Raw genomic sequence first — 25,568 nt, forward strand, 5'->3', positions numbered from 1 at the left:
ATATATCTACTGAAGTATGTCAAGATGTGTCTTGTTTAAGGTCCTGCATGTGTTTATTTTGCCTAACATATACGTACAATATTAATGTGAATATATATTTGCCACTTGCTATTTGCTACAATTTTAAACATAACTGAGGGTAATAGACTCTCAGTTATTTTCTGCTACTAATAAAGCCTCAGAAAAATCCCAACTATATACTAATCATATCCTAAAACCACAGACTTGTGAGGCATAATCCAACTGTTACAGATAGACAAAAGTGTTTTATTAGAATGCAAAAGAATGTTGATTTAAAAGGTTTTGAAAAGCAGGAACTGGCATACATGGGTAGAGAGTTTAATTATAATTACTACCAACTTTTCATTAATAACAAACACATAATTTATAGATGTGATACATGTGCCCTTACAAATTAAAAACCTAATTTTTAGACAAATAGGAAAATATTGTAGCTTTTTTTTTTTTTTTTTTTTTTTTAATATTTAGTCTGTGATAGCCTGAGGCAGTGACAGTGATATGAGTGTGCCAGTCTATGTTGCCAGTGGCTCTGTGGAAGACTTATTTTACATAAGTATAATGACTGTGCTGCTTTGTTTTTCACTCCTAAACTACAAAAACTATAGGTAAAATTACTTCATTTCAAAAATACAGCACATTAAACACTGAATACTGACATTTCAGTATTAAGAATTCAGCTCTCTTTCTGAAACACACATGTAAAAACCATGTAAACAGTATAATGGGGTTTTGATAAAGTGAGCAGCTTGAGCAATTTTGCATCATTTATAAATCACTTAAAATGATGTGTGTCCATGTCACACAGCAATAAAAAACAATGTACTTCTCTTCAGTTTTATGCTACACAAAACTACTGCACAAAATACACACTAAACATTAAGTAGTATTTGTTGTTGCATCAACAACACACACAACACACACACACAATAAGTATCACAATTAAATTCCTAACCCCAACCATGACCCAGTGGTGGTTTACAACTGAAATAGGTCCTCAGAAAGATAGCAATTGTAATTGTGATGCCAACCCCTGAGTAAACAAGTTCACTGATCTGTGTAAGACAGCCTTGCCTTGTCTAACTGATTTGATTGGCAAACCAAAACAAGAACCATTTTGCATCTACTTTGTGGATATTTCATTGTTTGAAAACTACGTGCTGAATACTTTTACACACACACACACACACACACACAGACACACACACACACACACACATTCTGTGTGTTGTCAAAAATAATTATGATCTGCTAGAAAATTACTAGTACAATAGAACCACTATTAAACATCTAATAAAAGGTATGTAATACTATTAAATACTTGTATAGTGTATTTGTGAGAAGCACTTTGACTAAATGCTTTTTTAGTCTTCCCTTGTTGTAGCTGCAATGGAGACAAATAAAAATGTGCAACAGCTGGTTTGCATGGTTGGTTGTCATTGCTTGACTAAAGCTGCCAGGATCATCAAGTGTTGGTGAAGGAGTGAGATGCACCAGACTCACTAGATGACATGTTGTAACCATCTGAAAAAACAGCAACAAAACAGCAAAATTCAGTCTGTGGCAAAACAACAAAACAAGGCTGCATACTGACACAATAGTGCTTTGAGCTAAATGGTGAGGTCCGCATGCTAACACACAATACTAATATTGACATCCTGATGTTTATGCTGCATTCACATATTGTCTGCAGAGTGGGAAGAACAGGAAAAGCAGTTGTTTTTATCGGGAGAGTTCACACATTCCTCTAAACTGGTTACCCACACTGCCAGGTTTGAAGGCAGATTAAAATCTACATTCTTTTGTTGTGTTGTTTGTAGTGCTTTGTTAACACATGACACCAGAAAGAAACAAGAAATTTGTGGAATCACTCATATTGAGGTAATCACAATTCACCAAAATTTTCAACTAAATGTAGAGGGTGTCTGTTAATGTCATTTATCGCATTATCTACTATCAGCTCTACAGATTGGCCTATTACTGAAAGCTCCATTTTTTTTGTTTATTTTTATGTTAGGTCATTGTCTATGAAAGCCTTACTGATAAATGACTTGACGCTTGCATTGTCTGGATAGGACTGCTTTATGTAAAACATGGCTTAAAATATTTTCTTACCATCAAATGAGGTTTCCCTGCCTGACTACACCAGTGCCTATGTTGTTTGGACTGCTAAACAAGGTGGTGGTGATGTCTTAATATGAAAGTCCATTCTCAAGCTACCCTCCAAACCTGTTATTACATTTTGAGGCCCTAAATGATCAAATCTCACAGCAATCCCTCCCTAAACTGCTACACCAGCATTTTTTTTGAAATCTATATTTTCTTTCGCAACTGTTGCTATTACCTCTTCCTCTTCTCCAGTTCCGGAAAAAACCCAATCCACTTGACGATGATGTTCCTGCGCTGGTGCTCTAAAACAAGAGGAAAAGCAAAAACATGATGCACCACAATATTTGACAAGTGACTGATGAGCTACCTAGAAAAATGAAATGATTTAGAGAACTGATCTTACCCTCGTCCCAGTTCCCGATGTTTGTGACTTTATTGTTATTTCTGACCGCACCTGAAAAGTTAATTCTCAAAAATTAGCACCCTGCTATAACACTAAAATAAGTTTGTTTCAATCAACATATGTTCTTTAAAAAGGCCAACAAGTCAGAATGTATATTAGGTCTGTTTTGTGGAAAGTGTTACCACTGTTCTGGGTTTCAAACTCATCACTACTACCAATTTATTATCAGTACATGTAGATCAGTGATGGATGGCTAAGGCTGGCTAACAGCCTAATATACGTGCTGCTAACTTCAACTGCTAACAGTTGTATTACTGCATACTAGCCTTATCATTTTTCATTAGCTTATTCGTTTTCAGTTTATTATCATTACAGACAACCTTGACCAAAAGTTGGAAGTTTGACTTTAGAGAGAGAATTTGTGCAGGAATACTAAGCCTTCAAACTCATGGATGAATTATACACTGATTATTCAGACAAGTCACTTGACTGCACATGTGACAACACACCCACACTAGCACAGTTCCCCATGTTTTTAAATGCAATATCATTTTCAGTCTCAAAACAGCCCAACTCTAAGAATGTTTGTTTGGGATAGTAATTCAAGAAAATGTCTATGCATGTTAATAAAGTTAAGTTCACAATTGTTGCTGTAACAATGGCCAGGAATCTGTTTCATTATTCTTTGTCTCTGCTGTTCACCAGTAAATTCATATATTTGAATTTAGGTATACAATATGAGTATCAAAAATGTGAACAGTATTTTAGGGTAGACTTTGCCTTTAATTAAGTGAGTAATTTTCTAAAATTAAAAATATTGAGTCATACATACTTTTTTGTCCAAGAGCGTTCCAAACACCAATATGAAGAAACCCTTTAAAAAGACACAATGACAAAAGGTAAAATACTATGCAGAATCCACAGAATAACTGTGATGACAGTAACTACTGTATTTGTACCTGCAGTGAATTGAAGAGGGCAAATGTAGCATGGATTCCTACATTTTTTGGACTGGTCATAGTTCCAACTCCCAGGCCCCAAGTTATTCCAAAAAATGGTGTGAGGACAGCCAAACTCCTAGCAATAACTACTAGAACGTGCCTTTCAGCTGCTTGTGCAGCGCCTCCCACTGCCCTTCGCCTCAACATTTTGTATATCACTACACATAGGATGATCAGGTTTATCAGCACTATCATCAGTGCAGGGATTACAAATGCCAGTAGAGCTTTGGACTCGTACCAGTTGAGCCAGCAGACCCCAGTTCCTCTGATGTACTCTTCACTGGGTGCAGTCACAGCTATTGTTATGACTGCAATGAGGAGAGGTGCACCATAGCCCAGAGAGAATCCAATAGCCAGCATAGAGTTTTTAGACAAACCCCCATCGAAGACACTGACTGTGCGGTAGAGTAACAGCAAAGCTGAGGCTAACATCCAGAAAAACAGGGCTAGATAGAAAAAATGGATAAAAAACGTGGCTGCAGTGCAAGCTGGTTGGTTTTTCTTCTCTGCGTCTGAGATGGCTGCCCCAATAATAAACCAAATGTTTGCAATCAGGAGAGATACAGCAATGTTAACAATGGAAACATGACGCAAGTAAGATGTGTTGTTCTTTCTTATTTTTCTCCATATGACAGCTTCAATGATGAGGCATATAACCAAGGAAGCCATGGATATGCCAACTCCAATGTAGGTTATGTAATCCAACGCAGGGATATTTAGTGCGTAGGGTGACATAAGGATAGAGAATGAGGTCAGATGGTTGCAGTTGCAGGTGACGGTTTCATTTACGTTTGTTATCAACTCGCAGCCCTCATTGTCCCATCCCCCCAGACCATCGAAGAGGCTGAAGTTCCAGAAAACACACTGAGGGTTATTCAGAGTATCGTTTATAACATCGAATGCAAAGGAAATATTATTGATGGTGCCACTCGTCTGAACAAGTATGACTCTCCCATTGATGACATTGACGGATGAATTGGCTTCGTCTCTTGCAGGGAGTACGTTATCCATTGAGGAAAACGTTATCACAGTAATTGCTTTAGTTATTCCATCATCTTCTGGTATGTCGATCTCCACTGAAGCATTAAAGTCAGCATTGAATGTGTCTGTGAATGTAGTTTTGTTCAAGAGAATGGAAGGTGTCACGATCTCAAAGGAGTTATTGTTAAGGTTACTTGTGACAACCTCAAGAGACTGCAACAATGATGAGCTGACACTTTCAAGTTCAGGGATGCTACTTCTTGTTACTGAGCTGTTTGTCTGTCTCTCTGTATCTTTGGTGTTTAGAGTGTCCCATGAATCCTTTGCCCCATCTATGGTGAGGACACCTGCAGTTATTAGGATATCCTAAATTGAAAGGAAAGTAGGAATTAGATCATATTAAATGTAGTACATATTTTGTATACATGTGTTGTTTAGGACATGTGGATAGCCCAGCAGACTAATTCACATACCTCCATTGAAGCTTTAGTTATTGAGATCTCTAAAGATGATGTTGTATTTGCTACATTGCTGAGTATAGCAACAATGGCATTAATGTTGTTAGGAGATTCAACCACTTCCTTGGTCAGGTTGACAGTGACTTCGCTGAGTTCTCCCAAGAAAACTGGCAGTGAAGTAGGTGTTAAGGACTGCAAAATTTAAAAGAAAAAAAAAAAGATTAGCATTGTATCAAGTGTCAGATCAAAGTTACTTGGTGTAGAGTGTTATTCACTTGAACCATTTTTGAAATTATGCAGGTGGCATGAAACTGTGCTGCAAATGCAAGGGCAAGCTCCCTGTGCAAGGGCACCTCAGTTTCTGCCGCCACTTTACCACTGGCAGGAGCTCAGCCTTTGTACAGTGTGAGACAACACAGAGTTGGGGGTAAATACATGCACATCTTGGCACATCTTTAGTTAAGAGATTCTATATGACTCCAAATGTACTGTGGAGGGCAGACAATATGCTTTAGCTGTATTTCAGTTTCAGAAATCACAGTGCCATAGTAAAATAAATAAGTAAAACTCTACATATTATCTTATATTACTTCCTGTAGCAAGCAATGTTTACAACCTATTACCCTGTTAACATGATTACCCTAACCAAAGATTCACAAACATCAAGACACTAAAGCATATACAGCTTGGATACAAACTTGGATTTACTGTGTGGATTTACAAGACTTTGTACATTATGTACATTTCAGTTAATAAAATGCAGTTTTTTTTTTTTTTTACAGTCTTTATAACTGTGAAAGTTTTTCTTAAGTAAAAGATCTGACAACTTCTGCTGCCACTGCCAATACAAGCATTCCCAGGCCTGAGTTTGCCCAGCATTCACTCATGTTGATACTATCATTTGGTGTCAAAAACAGTTGGAGAACTAGATCACCTCAGACTGGTTAAGCAGCTCCTTAATTGGTTTTAGGATGCAGCTGTCGTCTACAATGTCCCATTTGCCATTTTTCTGACAAACTGCTATCCTTTCTCCCTCCTCGTTTGGTTTGCAGGAAGCTTCAGCCTCGTCACCAACCTTTCCAACACCAAATGCTTCTTCATCACAGTCAAAAGCTGGTGGTTGGGGGAGGGAATCTTAACATCAGGACTTGTAACAACATTTAAAATATCTTCACCAGAACTGTATTAAATGCTATATAATGTCTGGATTGACACATACCTTCAGTGGATGACACCAGTGTTATTGTTATTTCACCTTTAACTTCTGTTAAGTTTGTCCCCTGACAAGTAAACGTCATCACTTTCTGCTCAGCTCCACAGACAGCAATTGTATATGTATAGCTGATTGTGCTCCCTGTGCCTAATCATACAAAGAAAACACCACATAAATGTGAAGTAGTCAATTATTAGAATTCACTAATGATAAATAATATAGGCCAATTTGTATAAACATTATCTCAAATAGTTGTCTGGGAACTGCATTAACATGAAAATAATTTCCTTGCAGCTTATTTGCTTTTTGGTGTTTGTTTGTTTTTTTAAAGCTTACCTGCAGCAGAGATGTCTTTAAACTCAACCTTGTAGGGGCTGTTGACAGAGCAATCCAATTTCACAGTCTTTCCAACCACACAGCGAACTTTTTTTTTTACTGGTTCTATTCGGATCACGGGTGGCTCTTTGAAGGTGAACACTCTGTTGGATTTCTGTCTGAAAGTGTTTTTGCCTTTCAGCCTACATTCATATTCTCCTGAAATTAAAAATGATCAGCAGTTAAAGGTCAAATGAATGGGAAGCCAGTAATGCAAAATTAATACATAAACACAATGGAAAACAGCACCATCCAGTGACAAGCAACAACTAAATTCAGCATTTAGCTTCTTAAACGGTAAAAGCAACCTTTCCAGATATTCTGTGCTGTAAACTTTGAGCGTTAAACAGACTTGAATGGATACCTTTAAAGCCAATTTTAAACACATTTTTTTTCTTGGGGGTGATTTGGTCTTTGTCTCATCTACCTTTAGATGTTTTCTACATTTCCAGTGGATTTTAAAAAACACAAGGAGTCTGAATTTGAACACATGGTTACATTACAACAAGTGTTATCTGTGAATAGCTGTTTCCAAGGTAGGTCACGTTTCTGTTTAGTGAAATTTCTTTGCACTTCACCCTGAAAAAGGGCATGATGTTCTGTTTCCAGTGTGAGAGCTGTTACAGTTTGTGGCCTGGTAGTGTGACGTGAATGTATTAATAGTCATGCCTCAATAAAAGTGAATGGTAAAAATGTGGAACAGAAATGTAATGTGACCATACCTTGATTTAGATTGCAACACCTACATACTGAACTGCAAATTCTGTTAGTTATGATTCAGTGTTGATCAATTATGACTGATGCAAAAAGTAACAGTTACCACTTTATATATGAAACCATTTCCGCCTTATACTTCAGTATAGCTGTATAGAATAACTAATGTTAATAATAACTATGTCTACATGTTTTAACATTTTTTTCTAAGCCAGGCTACACAACAGACGGTGACGGTATTGTTTTTGCATTTGCACACAAATATTGCCCTCAAGCCGTTCAGAGTTGTGCATTTGAGCAGGTCAGAGCACAAGGAGAATGCCTAGACAGCACTTGCATTGCAAATGTGTATGATTTGAAAATGTTCTCTAAGACGGAACTACAAATTATACAATGACTGCAACACCAGATCTATTTCTTACCATTGTTAGTGCTGAAAAACCTTGACACGGTTAAATATGCTTTTTCTTTGTCTTGTTTAAAGCTGTATTCACTGTCCTTAAGTATCAACTTGTCATTATGTCTCCACTCTGCAGTGAAGCTGCCACTAAAATTGAGAAATGATGGTGCGGGACCACAAGGAATAGTCACACTTGTTCCGAAAAAAGGTTGTGTAAATGGTAAGGAAACAAGGCCTGTGAAAAAAGTGACAAAAGGAGAGAATTATAATACAATCATCTGTACACAACAGACAGTCCTGAATTTTCTGAAAAATAACAGAAAATTTTATTTTTTGTCAGAAAAGTGTAAAACTGACTTACTGTCATATATCATAGAATACTTTTCAGCCATTTGTTCAAATACCCCAATTTCAAGTGCTTCAATCTCTCCTTCTTGAAAAGCAGGTGCCCTGACAGTATAATCAGCAATTGTACTTCCTCTCCTATAATACAGAATTGAATCACAATGAAAATCCAATCACAAATTGATATTATACAGTCCATTTAGGACCATATTACATCTGCTCAGGAAACGTGATTAACCATCATTAACCACCGACAAAAAGCACATGTTAAGAGGGAAGAGGTTAATACTTGGCCAAAGTGAGATTTCACACATTTTGTACATGGTGCCATATTAGACTGTGAGATATTTCGGTGGTTGACAATATTGGTCACATGTTGTTATTGTAATTTCAGGAAAGTGCACAGCAGCCACTTCAGCCAATTCGTGCACTACGCCAGTGAGTACTGTGTAACACTCACTGCAAATGTCAAGTATTGGACAAACCAATGTCCTGACAGGTAAAGTTTTAACGCACCATAATGTTACAACAGTGGTAATTACTTCTTTCAGGTTTCAAGTCTGAGCACTTAAGTGTATTTCATGTACAGAACAGGAGCTCTGCTGCAGAAATGTTGTTGCTGTGTCAAACAGCCCAAACTCTGTTGACCAAAGTGCTAGACTGATGCACTGACATTGCCATCCCTAGAGCCATGCTGCTAACATGGCTAAAATTAATGTATTCTGATTTCTAAACTGCTGACACTATATGAAGTAAATACTACATTTAAACATTGAATTTAAACATGAAAAATAAGTACCTTGGCACCATGCAAATATGTTTCAAAAACCTAAAAACAACTTAACAGTTAGTAGAAAAGTATATCCTCTGCAAATAAAATGTGACTTACCTGAATCCACTTAACGTTACTGAATGCAGATTTTTGATGTACTTCTTACTTTGTTTTTGAATCTGTTTGAGATAATGACATAGCTTGCTTGTTATTAATTCTACAATCAAATCAGGCTCAAGTATACCATAGATTCAATGCATTAATACTGTAACAAAACTGAATGGCCTAGACAGAAGAAACATATGAAGTCTTACAGCATTATTAGTGTCTTGATAAACTTCATTGCTTGTTTGATTGTATGCAGGATCAAAGTCTCTCTCCATGGTAAACGACAACCTCCTCTCCTCTACAGAAACAGTAATTATAGTAATTAGTAAGTAATTATCAACAAGAAGCAATTTCATGAGATACACATAACTTCATTCTCTACATTTTATGTGTAATACCGATTGCTGTTGTTGGTGGTGCCACTGTTGTTGTTATTGGTGGTGGTGTTGTTGTCATTGGTGTTGTTGTAGTTGTTGTCATTGGTGTTGTTGTAATTGTTGGCATTGGTGTTGTTGTAGTTGTTGGCATTGGCGTTGTTGTTGTCATTGGTGTTGTTGTATTTGTTGGCATTGGTGTTGTTGTAGTTGTTGGCATTGGTGTTGTTGTTGTCACTGGTGTTGTTGTATTTGTTGTCATTGGTGTTGTTGTATTTGTTGGCATTGGTGTTGTTGTAGTTGTTGGCATTGGTGTTGTTGTAGTTGTTGGCATTGGCGTTGTCGCTGTCGTACTTGGTGGTGGTGTTGTTATATTCGCTGTAAATAAATGATCAGTTATCAATTGTCAATAAATGCTCTTTTACATCAATTAATTCTATTTTTCATCAAATGTCTGGTTGAACTTCATCAATGCAAAACAAAGCAAAGTGTTTCTCATACCAGGATTTGGTTCACACAGAGTGACACCTGTGGAGCAACATTAGAGATTTAATCATTTTAGTACATTTTTCTGTCCCAAAAACCACCACAGCTTCAATTATAATTAATTGATGTTTAGCAGATAATAAACACGACTCTGACCATGTTTATGTCAACACATGTAGACTTTCACGCCTTACACCAGAGGCCTGTACTACGAAGCAGGATTTGCAGTTAGTGAGGTAACTTTAGGTTTAACTTTGGGTTTTCAGTCTTACAACGGTGGTTTACTTCTTGACTAATGCTGAATGACAAATTAATAGATATTAAGATTAGATTAATAGATATTTTTATAACTCAGTGAATCATTTCATTCCAGTCTTTGGTATGTCCACAACAGAGCTTCTAACAAACAGAGAGACTTTATCACACTAAATGATCACTTATTTACTATTATATCTTCATTTTGATTGAACAAAGACGCTTTTATCCACACACTGTTGAATATTTCCCACGTTTATAAATGAACATTTCAGTCAGATCAACCTCAGACATTAACTCTCTCCTCTCCTCTCTGCTTTGCAGGAGAAACAGTCAGACAATACTGTTACTGTTTATCTGCATCACATATTCAGGGTAACTCAGAATAAATCACCATCAGACTAAAGAGCAAAAACACTCACTGAGTAAGAAAAAAATATTTATGTACTTATTTATACCTACAATAAATCCTCAGCCTGACTTAATAATTGGAAATTATTTCTAGTGTTTCCATTCTAGTCAGGTGATCATATTGTTCACATTTCATATACATTAATATACATTCATAGATACATTACTCATGGTTCTGATAATGCAGCTTTAACTAACAACCCCACCTCTTTCACATGAATGCACTCAGGAAATCGTAGTAACCAGATCTGATTTGACATGGAATGATCTTTTCTTTGTCACCTTCTTTGCTGATGGCATAGTTTTTATTTGAACAACTACAAAACAGCAGTGCTTACTTGTGATTGGTTCACAGAACCCTCCATCAGAAGGCAGTCCATTGATGCAATCACAGGTGTGTGAGGTGGTGTTATTGCACGCACCATAGGTGTTACACTTGTCACATGACCAAGCAAACTGCTCCTCACACTCACACCGCAGACCTCCAGTTGAGTTTGGAGAACACCCTTTTAAAGAAATTTAAAAAAACAAACACACAAAAAAATTGTCAGGATACATCATACACTCCATAAAACAGCTTTAAATCTGCCACCCAAATAATGTAAGGAAACAAGCCAGCACAAGTTCTTACCTGTAGTGAAATTTACACCTGTTAATTTTAGAGATGGAGTGATGGTGAGGGGGAAGCTGAAATTTCTCAGTGTGTCCCTAAATATGTTAAAATTTGATAACATGCTGGAGGCTGGGATGCGCAAGTCAATGACTAAATCGATGTCCTCCTCTGTGGTGGAGAAGAGGAGAAAATCTGTCACAGAGGTCCATCACCATCATATAGAACAATATATACAACAATTCACCACATATGTTGTCATCATGACATGACTTCCACTGATCAAAGTGTTGCCCATGTGAAGTCTTTGTCAGACTTTTTAGCTAACTTTTCTTTTGCTTGAATCAAGGCTATACATTGTCTATTGTGTATAAGTTGTATGAGCCTAGAGGTAAACATTTGTATTTCCAAACCATTGAAATATTGCTGTTACAGATACTCCATGTCCCTGGCAAATGACAAGTCCCTTGCTACAACAGAGAGTTCCTATCACAAAGAAGCAACTTCATGAGCTACACATAACCACAACCTCACTGTCTACATGATCATGTGTAATACCGCTTGGTGGTGGTGGCATCGTTGTTGTTGTCATCGCTGGTGTAGTTGTCGTCATCATTGGTGTAGTTGTCGTCATCATTGGTGTAGTTGTTGTAATCTCTGTAAATGAAACACAAATCAGAAAGACTTAGCAATTATGAATAAATAGTCTTTTAGATTAATAAATGAAGGTGTCTTCATCAACTACAAAATTTGTTGAACAAGGAAAAATGTTTCTCATACCAGGACTTGGGGTTGGACACAGTGTGACATCTGTGGAGCAACATTAGAGATTCAATCATTTCACCACATTTTTCTGCCCCAACAAACCATCACAGCTTCAGTTATAATCAACATCAGATCTCTTCAGACATGAGTTGATGTTTAACAGATAGTTAAACACAACCCTGATCCCCAACAATGCTTATATCAACACGTAACCATCCATCCATTATTTATAGCTATCTATACCTATACACATTTCCCTTTAAGGGAGAGGAGGGGGGGTCAGTTTAGGACTGCGGGAGGAAGCTGGAATTCTCCCTGCACCTGCATAGCACAGAAAAGCCCTGGACAGAACCCAGGGCCTTCTCACTGTGAGGTGACAGTGCTAACCACTGCATCACCTTTTATTGAAACAACTACAAAACAGCAGTGCTTACTTGTGATTGGTTCACAGAACCCTCCATCAGAAGGCAGTCCATTGATGCAATCACAGGTGTGTGAGGTGGTGTTACTGCACGCACCATAGGTGTTACACTTGTCACATGACCAAGCAAACTGCGCCTCACACTGACACCGCAGACCTCCAGTTGAGTTTGGATAGCACACTTTTAAAGAAATAAAAAACTCAGTAAGTCACAGTGTCCCAGTCATACACTGTTTCATAAAACCACTTTAAATCAGCCACACAAATCCTGTAAGGAAACAAGCCAGCAGAAGATCTTACCTGTTGTGAAATTAAAGTCTACTAGTACCACAGTTGGAGTGATGGTGAGGGGGAAGCTGAAATTTCTCAGTGTGTCCCTAAATAGGTTCAAATTTGATAACACGCTGGAGGCTGGGATGCGCAAGTCAACGACTAAATCAATGTCCACTGGATCTGTGGTGGAGAAGAGGAGAAAATCTGTCACAGAGGTCCATCACCATCATATAGAACAATATATACAACAATTCACCACATATGTTGTCATCATGACATGACTTCCACTGATCAAAGTGTTGCCCATGTGAAGTCTTTGTCAGACTTTTTAGCTAACTTTTCTTTTGCTTGAATCAAGGCTATACATTGTCTATTGTGTATAAGTTGTATGAGCCTAGAGGTAAACATTTGTATTTCCAAACCATTGAAATATTGCTGTTACAGATACTCCATGTCCCTGGCAAATGACAAGTCCCTTGCTACAACAGAGAGTTCCTATCACAAAGAAGCAACTTCATGAGCTACACATAACCACAACCTCACTGTCTACATGATCATGTGTAATACCGCTTGGTGGTGGTGGCATCGTTGTTGTTGTCATCGCTGGTGTAGTTGTCGTCATCATTGGTGTAGTTGTCGTCATCATTGGTGTAGTTGTCGTCATCATTGGTGTAGTTGTTGTAATCTCTGTAAATGAAACACAAATCAGAAAGACTTAGCAATTATGAATAAATAGTCTTTTAGATTAATAAATGAAGGTGTCTTCATCAACTACAAAATTTGTTGAACAAGGAAAAATGTTTCTCATACCAGGACTTGGGGTTGGACACAGTGTGACATCTGTGGAGCAACATTAGAGATTCAATCATTTCACCACATTTTTCTGCCCCAACAAACCATCACAGCTTCAGTTATAATCAACATCAGATCTCTTCAGACATGAATTGATGTTTAACAGATAGTTAAACACAACCCTGATCCCCAACAATGCTTATATCAACACGTAACCATCCATCCATTATTTATAGCTATCTATACCTATACACATTTCCCTTTAAGGGAGAGGAGGGGGGGTCAGTTTAGGACTGCGGGAGGAAGCTGGAATTCTCCCTGCACCTGCATAGCACAGAAAAGCCCTGGACAGAACCCAGGGCCTTCTCGCTGTGAGGTGACAGTGCTAACCACTGCATCACCTTTTATTGAAACAACTACAAAACAGCAGTGCTTACTTGTGATTGGTTCACAGAACCCTCCATCAGAAGGCAGTCCATTGATGCAATCACAGGTGTGTGAGGTGGTGTTACTGCACGCACCATAGGTGTTACACTTGTCACATGACCAAGCAAACTGCGCCTCACACTGACACCACAGACCTCCAGTTGAGTTTGGATAGCACACTTTTAAAGAAATAAAAAACTCAGTAAGTCACAGTGTCCCAGTCATACACTGTTTCATAAAACCACTTTAAATCAGTCACACAAATTCTGTAAGGAAACAAGCCAGCAGAAGATCTTACCTGTTGTGAAATTTAAGTCTACTAGTACCACAGTTGGAGTGATGGTGAGAGGGAAGCTGAAATTTCTCAGTGTGTCCCTAAATAGGTTCAAATTTGATAACACGCTGGAGGCTGGGATGCGCAAGTCAACGACTAAATCAATGTCCACTGGATCTGTGGTGGAGGAGGAGAAAATCTGTCACAGAGGTCCATCACCATCATATAGAACAATATATACAACAATTCACCACATATGTTGTCATCATGACATGACTTCCACTGATCAAAGTGTTGCCCATGTGAAGTCTTTGTCAGACTTTTTAGCTAACTTTTCTTTTGCTTGAATCAAGGCTATACATTGTCTATTGTGTATAAGTTGTATGAGCCTAAAGGTAAACATTTGTATTTCCAAACCATTGAAATATTGCTGTTACAGATACTCCATGTCCCTGGCAAATGACAAGTCCCAACAGAGAGTTCCTATCACAAAGAAGCAACTTCATGAGCTACACATAACCACAACCTCACTGTCTACATGATCATGTGTAATACCGCTTGGTGGTGGTGGCATCGTTGTTGTTGTCATCGCTGGTGTAGTTGTCGTCATCATTGGTGTAGTTGTCGTCATCATTGGTGTAGTTGTTGTAATCTCTGTAAATGAAACACAAATCAGAAAGACTTAGCAATTATGAATAAATAGTCTTTTAGATTAATAAATGAAGGTGTCTTCATCAACTACAAAATTTGTTGAACAAGGAAAAATGTTTCTCATACCAGGACTTGGGGTTGGACACAGTGTGACATCTGTGGAGCAACATTAGAGATTCAATCATTTCACCACATTTTTCTGCCCCAACAAACCATCACAGCTTCAGTTATAATCAACATCAGATCTCTTCAGACATGAGTTGATGTTTAACAGATAGTTAAACACAACCCTGATCCCCAACAATGCTTATATCAACACGTAACCATCCATCCATTATTTATAGCTATCTATACCTATACACATTTCCCTTTAAGGGAGAGGAGGGGGGGTCAGTTTAGGACTGCGGGAGGAAGCTGGAATTCTCCCTGCACCTGCATAGCACAGAAAAGCCCTGGACAGAACCCAGGGCCTTCTCACTGTGAGGTGACAGTGCTAACCACTGCATCACCTTTTATTGAAACAACTACAAAACAGCAGTGCTTACTTGTGATTGGTTCACAGAACCCTCCATCAGAAGGCAGTCCATTGATGCAATCACAGGTGTGTGAGGTGGTGTTACTGCACGCACCATAGGTGTTACACTTGTCACATGACCAAGCAAACTGCGCCTCACACTGACACCGCAGACCTCCAGTTGAGTTTGGATAGCACACTTTTAAAGAAATAAAAAACTCAGTAAGTCACAGTGTCCCAGTCATACACTGTTTCATAAAACCACTTTAAATCAGCCACACAAATTCTGTAAGGAAACAAGCCAGCAGAAGATCTTACCTGTTGTGAAATTTAAGTCTACTAGTACCACAGTTGGAGTGATGGTGAGAGGGAAGCTGAAATTTCTCAGTGTGTCCCTAAATAGGTTCAAATTTGATAACACGCTGGAGGCTGGGATGCGCAAGTCAACGACTAAATCAATGTCCACTGGATCTGTGGTGGAGAAGAGGAGAAAATCTGTCACAGAGGTCCATCACCATCATATAGAACAATATATACAACAATTCAACACATATGTTGTCATCATGACATGACTTCCACTGATCAAAGTGTTGCCCATGTGAAGTCTTTGTCAGACTTTTTAGCTAACTTTTCTTTTGCTTGAATCAAGGCTATACATTGTCTATTGTGTATAAGTTGTATGAGCCTAAAGGTAAACATTTGTATTTCCAAACCATTGAAATATTGCTGTTACAGATACTCCATGTCCCTGGCAAATGACAAGTCCCAACAGAGAGTTCCTATCACAAAGAAGCAACTTCATGAGATACACATAACCACAACCTCACTGTCTACATGATCATGTGTAATACCGCTTGGTGGTGGTGGCATCGTTGTTGTTGTCATCGCTGGTGTAGTTGTCGTCATCATTGGTGTAGTTGTCGTCATCATTGGTGTAGTTGTTGTAATCTCTGTAAATGAAACACAAATCAGAAAGACTTAGCAATTATGAATAAATAGTCTTTTAGATTAATAAATGAAGGTGTCTTCATCAACTACAAAATTTGTTGAACAAGGAAAAATGTTTCTCATACCAGGACTTGGGGTTGGACACAGTGTGACATCTGTGGAGCAACATTAGAGATTCAATCATTTCACCACATTTTTCTGCCCCAACAAACCATCACAGCTTCAGTTATAATCAACATCAGATCTCTTCAGACATGAATTGATGTTTAACAGATAGTTAAACACAACCCTGATCCCCAACAATGCTTATATCAACACGTAACCATCCATCCATTATTTATAGCTATCTATACCTATACACATTTCCCTTTAAGGGAGAGGAGGGGGGGTCAGTTTAGGACTGCGGGAGGAAGCTGGAATTCTCCCTGCACCTGCATAGCACAGAAAAGCCCTGGACAGAACCCAGGGCCTTCTCACTGTGAGGTGACAGTGCTAACCACTGCATCACCTTTTATTGAAACAACTACAAAACAGCAGTGCTTACTTGTGATTGGTTCACAGAACCCTCCATCAGAAGGCAGTCCATTGATGCAATCACAGGTGTGTGAGGTGGTGTTATTGCACGCACCATAGGTGTTACACTTGTCACATGACCAAGCAAACTGCGCCTCACACTGACACCACAGACCTCCAGTTGAGTTTGGATAGCACACTTTTAAAGAAATAAAAAACTCAGTAAGTCACAGTGTCCCAGTCATACACTGTTTCATAAAACCACTTTAAATCAGTCACACAAATTCTGTAAGGAAACAAGCCAGCAGAAGATCTTACCTGTTGTGAAATTTAAGTCTACTAGTACCACAGTTGGAGTGATGGTTAGAGGGAAGCTGAAATTTCTCAGTGTGTCCCTAAATAGGTTCAAATTTGATAACATGCTGGAGGCTGGGATGCGCAAGTCAACGACTAAATCAATGTCCACTGGATCTGTGGTGGAGAAGAGGAGAAAATCTGTCACAGAGGTCCATCACCATCATATAGAACAATATATACAACAATTCACCACATATGTTGTCATCATGACATGACTTCCACTGATCCAAGTGTTGCCCATGTGAAGTCTTTGTCAGACTTTTTAGCTAACTTTTCTTTTGCTCAAATCAATGGTCTATAGTGTATAAGTTGTATGAACCTAGAGGTAAACATTTGTATTTCCAACAGATACTTAAAAAGCAACTGGCTCTCACAGTAGTTCATATCCATGAACACAAAATGCAATTATTGATTTTGCATACATGGACACAAATTTATCATTTCTTGTGACAGTAAGAGCGACTTGCAACTCATGTATTACAGTTGCAAACATATTTTTTGAATGAAGCATTGCATTCATTGATGGAGGCAGAGTTGCGGGGAGACAGGACAGGGTGGATGGTGGGCGTACAAGGTGTATGACCATCACATGAGAAACCAGGTTACGTATCCAGAGTCCTGTTTGTGCTTAGGTTTAAGCAACAAAAACACTTAGGTTAGTAAAATATTGTAGTTTTGGTTAAATTTTAATATCTGTAGTCAGTGTGAACTTTTTCTGTATCAAACCAGATCTTGATCTTTCATTCATTTTAATGTGTCATACCATTTGGAGATGTAGGTGATGGCGTTGGTGGAGTTGTCACTGAAAAAAAAAAAAAAAAATCTGCATCACTTTTTCACAATTAAATGCACTGTTACATTTAATTTGTTTTACAAACAAACAAAGAATCTATTGTTCTTTATCCATAGAAATAAAATACAATTTTTCTCATACTGAGATGTGAAGCGGAGCAGTTGTAATCTTTTCAATCAACATATTTCACTATGTGCAGTCATCATGACATAAACTGACATGAGGCATAAAATGCTGTTATTCTACAGAGGGTGCTACACTGTTGTTTCAGTTGTACACTGCCAATATTGTCAAAGGAAATTTGATTACTTTTAATTAAATGTCTCTCATTTGTTTGTAATATTTTACAAGACTCTTTTACTTTGTTCATGCAAAGCAAAACAAAGTTTTTCCCATATGAAGAGGTGGCTTTTAGGACATGAACCAGAACAGTTGTAATCTTTTCAGTCAAAAATGTCTCATCTACTTAACAAGGAAACACATCGGAAACCTGGTGTCTGTGTGAGACATATTATTTACTTATGGTATGTACAGCAACCAGCTATCTGATTAAAGTTCACACAGAAAAACACGAGGAAGTGCTTTCTTTTCTGTCACAGGTTGTTCCTTGTTTCATGATTTAGGAAGGTAAAAACTGGTGTGTCCCACACTTGCAGCTTCTGATTAAAACAAAAGAAATGAAAAACTACAAAGCCTTTCCCCAATACAGTAAAACAGCCACAAACAACATTAAGACTGGGGATTTGACAGGTACAGAGCAGCACCTGCTGGCCAAAAGAGGTAATTACCTGATATTCTTGATTTATAATCATCCATAGACATCAAGTATTGCGACACTATCCAGAATAATATACCACTAACAGATGTTTAATCAAAGGTGTGTGGGGATGTATTAATATGTGAGGAGCATTTTATGTTGTATATCCAACTACAATAAAGCATTATGTTTGATGTGACCACATATTTTATTATGTAAATGTTATGTTATTATGTTATTACTTTAATCTAAGTCCTGCATTCAAATTTTTACTCAAGTAACAGTGTGTATTATAAACAAACTGTACAGAGTAAAAGTACTCACTATGCAATGAAAATGGGCTTTGTCAGTGTTAAATTATAATATATCAGAGATAGATTGTTATCATTAGGTATTTAATACTGTAGCCAGCTGTGATATGTTTAATGTTCCTAGTTTTTTAGTGGTTTCATCTACTGTATAACTGTATCCTTATAGGTTTTAACAATCTTCATCTGCAAAGTAATTAGAGGTGTTAGATAAATGTAGTGGAGTGAAAGTATAAAGTGGCATAAAATAGTAATACTTAAGTGCCTTTAAATTGTACTTATTCACCAAGCAGGCATACCTGGTAGACTGGTGTTTAGCTGGCAGAACTGGCCATCAGCTGGAAGGGCATTAATGCATCCACATGTGTCACCACTGATGGTATCACAGGCCCCGTGGCTAATGCAGTTGTTATATGACCAAGCAAAGTTCTCCTCACATCTGCACTGGTATCCAGTCGTATTTGACTGACACACTATGTGAAGAAAGAGCAGCACGTAACATCAGGGTTTCATGACATATTTGCTGTCAGGTAAGATATGTTTAACTAAACAATAGAGGAGACAACAAGGAAGGATGATATACCTGTTGTGGCTTTGATGGTGGTAATCTGAACAGTGCTGTTGATCGGTAAAGGAAGAGGGAGTTGGCTCAAAACATCTCTGAGACGGTCCAGGTCAGAGATGTTTATAACAACTTGAAGTACATAATCGGAGGAATTTGAGGCAGCTGGGAAGACATGAAACAGACATACACACACATCTTCAATAGTCAGCATTGTTTTCTCTAATGAGCACACAGACATGTCAGTAGTTAACAGTAGGCTACTGTTCTTGTTACAGTCAAAGTGCGACTCACCTTGTCTTTTTTCTCTGGTATGAATCGGTGATGCTTTTGTTCCCATCAATTCCTGTAAAAGTCATTTTCCATCCAATTAGGTCAACTATACAGTATGTCTACAGAGAACAAGCTAATTATAAACTATAAAAACACTACCGATCAGTTATATGTAAAAGTAAGCACATCTGCTAGTACTGTAGAATTGTAAGTACAGTTCTGAGGTACTTGCACTTTTCGCTATTGTATGTATTATACTCTTTGCCCTTTTTAATTTACTCTTGACTCCTGTTTATTTGTCAGCAATGAGTTACTTTTCAGATTAAGATATAGCATGATAAACTTATGGGTTTTTTTTGTCTTTTTTAAAAAGATTAATCCGGTGGCTCTAAAACTTTCTGGCTTGTGACAAAAAAGCAGTAGGGGACTCCTGTCACATGTTTCAGGCAGTTGTTGTTAGCAGTTACACCAAAGTGACATTTGCCCTCGTCACATTTCTGATGGTTTAAGGCCCAGTGAGATCAAATTATCATATGCTTCACAAAAAGCAAAGATTAGGGGAAAAGCGAACAAACACGAGTAAATGAATAAATAAATACATTTGTGGAGCAGAACTGTTTTTTTTCTTTTCATGACATATTTAACATCTATCATCTCACAACCCTGCAGCTTTATTTTGTTACTCTTTAGATGCAGTCAGACCTTCAGGTTATATGGGACTAAAACTCACTCCACCTCATTAAGTTATAACTGTAAATTTGTACTTATGCTTTGATGCTTCAAGATGACCATTTTTATGGAGAACAAGTACTTTACTTTTGATGCTGTAGCACAATTTTGGATGACATTTACATTGTTACATTGTGGTACTGGTACTTTATTAAGTAAAAGCTCTGAATACTTCCTGGTCACACTACAATAATAAGTCATGTAATGCGTGTTAACACTTCATTCTTATTAATATTTAATCATTATCATTATTCTTACCTCAAAGAATGCACCCAGAGACTGTCTGTATCCCTGATTCTCCAGACTGTAGTATATAGCCAGAAGAACAATCATATATCCAACTGCCTTTGGTAATGCCATCCCTACTGGAGAGAAAACAGTCAACACAATCATTTCTCCTTCTCAAATCAATCAGAAGAAATGTCCACATTTATTCACTGTAGATATAAAAAGTGGAAATGTAAGTGTTGATGATAGCACAGAAAATCAAGATTTTAACCAGATTATGGGCTTTTGTGAACAGGCTCATGTGAGAACTGTGTGCTTATGCTCTCACTAATAAAAGCAGGACTCCATGGTCAAGAAGTAAATGATCCAAATTCGACTTAACTAAAGTGAAAGTGCTCTTGTTTCCTGTCACTGCAGAGATATTTACAGATTCAAACTCTGGATTAATGTGATAAATGTTAACTTTAAGATTGAAAAGTTCATTTTCAAATGTAAATTCCTGGTTAGCTGAACTTTATGGCCATTGTTACACAACATGATTTCCTTAAAATTATTCTTTAATTAATTTGATTGAACTAAAAAGTTAAGACGCAGTAATAGGGTTTTCCTTGCATAGTATACATTAAAAGGATATTTACAAGAATTTCGGCACCTTGATGTTTTACCAAAATGAAACAAGGGTTAGCAACTGCAGCACACAGGAAACTTTCTACTGGCAACAGCATGATAAAAAGAGTGAGTTAGAGAATACAGTGTTTGGTACTCAAACATCTCTTACGTGATCTACTCAAAAGGAATTCATCTGTAGTATTTTTAAAGAAAATATTAAAATCAGTATGTTTCTGGTATTACTGTTTACACTTAGTTAACTCCCAGTTGCTTTCATCTGATTAATACAATTTGCAGGTTAGTTTCACTTCAGTCTGTCTGAAGATACAGCAAGTAATTGCCGCCTATATAGGATAAGAGTGAAGTTTTAGAATGGTAATTTTGTTGTTTACCTCTTATTGTCTTCTAGCTTCAAAAAGGGCTTTTGTCAGGAAGGCACACTCATCTTACTGTACGTCTCCAAATACACAGACCAATAATCAAACATGCAAGAAAGGGCATTCAACTTCCTGGAAAGCTCTGTCTGAGTCACACACCTGTCTGGCAAGTTAAGTGACATACTAACACACTGTCAGACTAGAGTACTGTGATTGTGATGATTTTCATTGTGTACACAGATTTATGTTTTAGGTTTTGTTTGTTTGTTTGTTGCATTTCAGATGTTTAAATGCCATTTTTGTATTCACAATATGCCGATCATGCACTGAAAAAATAATTCATGTGGTTCAACTTAAAAACTTAAGTTCAATTCCTGCCTTGAATATGTAAGTGAACTCAACTAAAGATAATCCTTGTTTCAACAAAATATATAAATAATAATAAAACATACAAATAATAAATTATGTTTAACCATGGTTGTTTGTTGTGTAAACTTGGTACTATCATTTAAAACAGCTATGTTGCAAACATACAATTCCACACTATTTCAACTCAAAATTTTAAGTGAACTTCAGCTACATTCATACCATCCGCCTTTTCAGGTTAAGCTCACATTTTTAAGGCAAATATTGAACCTAAGTTTTTTCCTAAGTTTTTAATTGTTATTCCTTATTTTTATTAATGATTGTTTGACATGTTTGACACTTCTGTAAAGCAGGCATGCATGTCCACATGATCTGCATTCAAATGAACAAAAGAACACGAAATATGGTGTCCTTAATTTATTCATGTTATATACTGACACTTGACACATGGTCTCCAAGTTTTGTTTACAATCTATTTTAGTGTTATATGGATGTAAATAATTAATATTTTCTCAAGGTACCTTGATTTATTATGGAGTCTGTTGTTAGCTGTGTCAAAAGAAACACCAAGGAACAGTACAGGTGCACTTTAGTAACAGATTTTTGTCTCTGATCCAAGCTGTTCCCGTAATATGATGTGATTTGACGTTAAACTAGAATTTCTCCTAGTAGTTTTTAATACATATCAAGAATAAAACCTTCCTTGACTCTTTTTAAAAGGTTTGAGAGGCAGCTTCTCTATAAATAATAAAGATAATAATGATATCTGTTATGTAGTGCTCCCTCTTCTTCTTCTCGTTTGTCTTGTTTCCCTCTCTCTTTACGGTAAGTCCAAGAACAACAATCCAACAAGGTGTAGCTAATGTCTCAGGTATGCCAGTTTTAAAAAGTGAGTTCAAAGCTGCCAAACCATAGGGAAGAATTAATTATTAACAATGGATTTCAGTGTCATTGTATCACTGAATTCCATAGAAAAAACAGGTCAGTCACACCCATTACTCTTTCAGTCAACTAATAAGTGTACTGATAGTTTAAATGTGTGCACTGGGCTGAATTATAAAACAAAACTGCAAAGGCCATATGATGCACGAAGAAAAGCTTCTATTCATGCAACAGATTTAAAGGGGTGCACCTGAACATGGAGCATCAGTCAGCCACAGCAGGTTTTGTTTTCTTTTTCTTTCTTTCTTTAGGTTCATTAGTGACGCATGTTTGCCTCTTACTGCCTGTACAAAAAATTGATTGACAGGTCCATCAAACCAGCAGCTGCAAGCTTCCATTTTCACTCCCATGGTGGTATCATACACATTTAGTAGTTATCTTTACGGTTATATTTAAAACCACCTTACAGTTACATTTATCAAGGTGTCACCTCATGTCACAATATGCCAACAGGAAACTGTTTTTGTCAGAAATCGACCGTATTAGTCATTTGTTCTGTTAGCTACCAGACATGTCACTTCTTCTGATTGTGCAAATAATATCCTTTCCAGAAACAACACAGCACTGTATGACAGCTCAAAGGACATATAGTTATGAGAAGCAATAAAGTTGGAATGGGTATGGGTTAAAAACAAGGAAGTGACAAGGAAGTGTCAGACCCACTGAACCACTTTGAGGGAACTGTCCTGAATTTGAATACCTGGAGTGTTGCTGGGCAAAAGACAGCTGTTCCTCTGTGACAGCCTAAAACAATTGGAAACGGATATAACTTGCATCAAATGACTTATTTTAAAATGAAAACTCAGTATAGATAGCACTTGATGTGTGTATTTATGATAATGATTTAAAAGAGGCTGAAGTTGCATTTTCCACCCAAAAAGGCCATAGGCACTGTCATCAGCTGATGATCCATATAGAAAGTATGGAAGTAAGATCAGCCTGCTATTTCATGTCAACATATCCCTGTTTCACTGTATAGTTCACATACTTATTTGTGGTTTAAAACATGTTTTCACTTCTAATGTTACAACAGGAAAGGCCTTTGAATGCAATAAGGCCCAGATGTGGCCTTCAGCACCTCAAGCAGCACCCTCCTTCAGTAGGGTATGAGAACACCCACACTTTCCTCTTCTCTAGTAGCCATTTTCTATTTATTTTCTGCAGATGAATGTCTGTGCAAAACATAGATTATATAAATGTTTTTATTGATTTTCAAAACTTAACAATTATTGTGGTCATAAAAAGATTGTGTTCACACCTATTTGGGTAACATTGAAATACCATCTAGAAATACTGGTGGCTTTTCAATAAAAATTGAAACCAGTGAAAGAACTGATATTGATTTACATCATAGAGCTATGTTTAATGCAGTGCTGGGCCGTGCATTTCACACCTCTACCCCATCTCTTAATAGGCTACCTTAATATGCATCCATATTTGGGCCAAAACATGGCTGGAAACTTTGATTTATGTTACTTTCTTTGAATGGCAAATGGACTGCATTTTATAGCACTTTCCTAGTCACATTGACCACTCAAAGCACTTTACAGTACAGGTCATGAATGCCCATTCACACACATACATTCAGCAGTCTAACACATACTCACATTCACACACCAATGGTATGCAATCAGAGGCAATTTGGGGTCAGTATTTTGCCAAGGATACGACACGTGGACTGGAGGAGTCAGGGATCAAACCACTGACCTTCTGATTAGCAAGTGACCTGCTTAACCTCCCGAGTCACAGCCTGATCATCACAGGTGTTTTCCATCAGCTGTCAAGGGTAAACAATTTCGGTGTATCCAGAAGAACAACATGCCTGGAAGTTTTAATCTTTTATGATGAAACTGAAACTGTTTGTTGAAGGTTGCCTTCATTGTTCAAGGTCCTTCATTGCCCTTTTCATCAGGATCAGTAAGTTTATTTTTATATTCAAGTCCTTTCTACACATTAATAATAATAGGATGGGAACTAATTGGTTTTATGAGGAGTCCAAACTGGGACACATAGGGTGACTACACTATCTTTAAAAGATTAAAACTTTCAGGTATGTTGTTCTACTGGATACACCCAAATGATTTACCCTTGAATTTAGTGACTATAGTGCTAGTTTGTCAAAACCTACTATCCTACCCCATGAAAATATACTATGGCACATATTAGTATATATTCACAGTACCAGCTGCCATTAAAAAGTTCCAAGACTTGTTCTTGTAATGAACAGATGGAGCCTTGCACAGTAATTTGCAGGCATGAAGTACCAGCAATAACTTTTGTGAGTCAGCGTGATGTGTGCAATCAACATTGGATCTGTTACACACACTTGCTGGGTTGTATTTGCAATGCCCACTCATGCACATTTGCGATGCGCTCTGGCACATGTCCATCAATAGGCCCAGAGCGACCCAACTTTCATATTGAGGATCATAACTGGTGACAAGAGTTGGTTGGATTTGGTCCCCTGTGAAGTTTTCCTCGTCCCTGAAAGTAAAATTTAAGCTGTAGGGTTGCTGGTTTGACACAATGGAGGAGACCCAATGCGTGCTGCAGATGGTGCTTGAGATGCTTACATTCCTTCATATGATTATTTGCTCTTGCTATTGTGCTGTCCCCTTTGCTGCAATAAGACAGCACCTTTCTCTGCTGTAACAATA

At 37.5% G+C, this 25,568-nt stretch overlaps 1 protein-coding gene across 42 annotated transcripts; it reads right to left on the bottom strand.

The window, feature by feature from the left end:
- Nucleotides 1-503: 503 nt before the first annotated feature.
- Nucleotides 504-21,742, bottom strand: LOC108895775 (adhesion G protein-coupled receptor F5). Of its 42 annotated transcripts, none has more exons than XM_051071995.1 (39): nucleotides 21,619-21,742; nucleotides 20,648-20,754; nucleotides 19,682-19,733; nucleotides 19,409-19,552; nucleotides 19,125-19,298; nucleotides 17,731-17,769; nucleotides 16,929-17,081; nucleotides 16,642-16,809; nucleotides 16,223-16,252; nucleotides 16,001-16,099; nucleotides 15,468-15,620; nucleotides 15,181-15,348; nucleotides 14,762-14,791; nucleotides 14,540-14,638; nucleotides 14,009-14,161; nucleotides 13,722-13,889; nucleotides 13,303-13,332; nucleotides 13,060-13,179; nucleotides 12,520-12,672; nucleotides 12,233-12,400; nucleotides 11,814-11,843; nucleotides 11,592-11,690; nucleotides 11,055-11,204; nucleotides 10,762-10,929; nucleotides 9,773-9,799; nucleotides 9,296-9,649; nucleotides 9,104-9,195; nucleotides 8,907-8,968; nucleotides 8,034-8,155; nucleotides 7,695-7,907; nucleotides 6,520-6,717; nucleotides 6,190-6,330; nucleotides 5,905-6,083; nucleotides 4,986-5,162; nucleotides 3,490-4,878; nucleotides 3,363-3,404; nucleotides 2,531-2,581; nucleotides 2,363-2,429; nucleotides 504-1,542 (listed from the first exon to the last, which is right to left on the bottom strand). In XM_051071995.1, the coding sequence occupies exons 2-39, from the start codon at nucleotides 20,747-20,749 to the stop codon at nucleotides 1,484-1,486; spliced, it is 5,823 nt and encodes a 1,940-aa protein (XP_050927952.1). In that variant the 5' UTR covers nucleotides 20,750-20,754; nucleotides 21,619-21,742; the 3' UTR covers nucleotides 504-1,483. The 42 variants fall into 42 exon arrangements, with proteins under 42 accessions (XP_050927952.1, XP_050927953.1, XP_050927956.1 ...); XM_051071996.1 differs by having other exon boundaries at nucleotides 20,648-20,751; nucleotides 21,619-21,675; XM_051071999.1 differs by lacking the exons at nucleotides 13,303-13,332; nucleotides 13,722-13,889; nucleotides 14,009-14,161 and having other exon boundaries at nucleotides 13,060-13,145; nucleotides 14,563-14,638.
- Between the last annotated feature and the right edge of the window lie 3,826 nt (nucleotides 21,743-25,568).

Source organism: Lates calcarifer, linkage group LG7_1 (assembly GCF_001640805.2).
Source record: "Lates calcarifer isolate ASB-BC8 linkage group LG7_1, TLL_Latcal_v3, whole genome shotgun sequence".
Taxonomy (NCBI): Eukaryota; Metazoa; Chordata; class Actinopteri; family Centropomidae; genus Lates; species Lates calcarifer.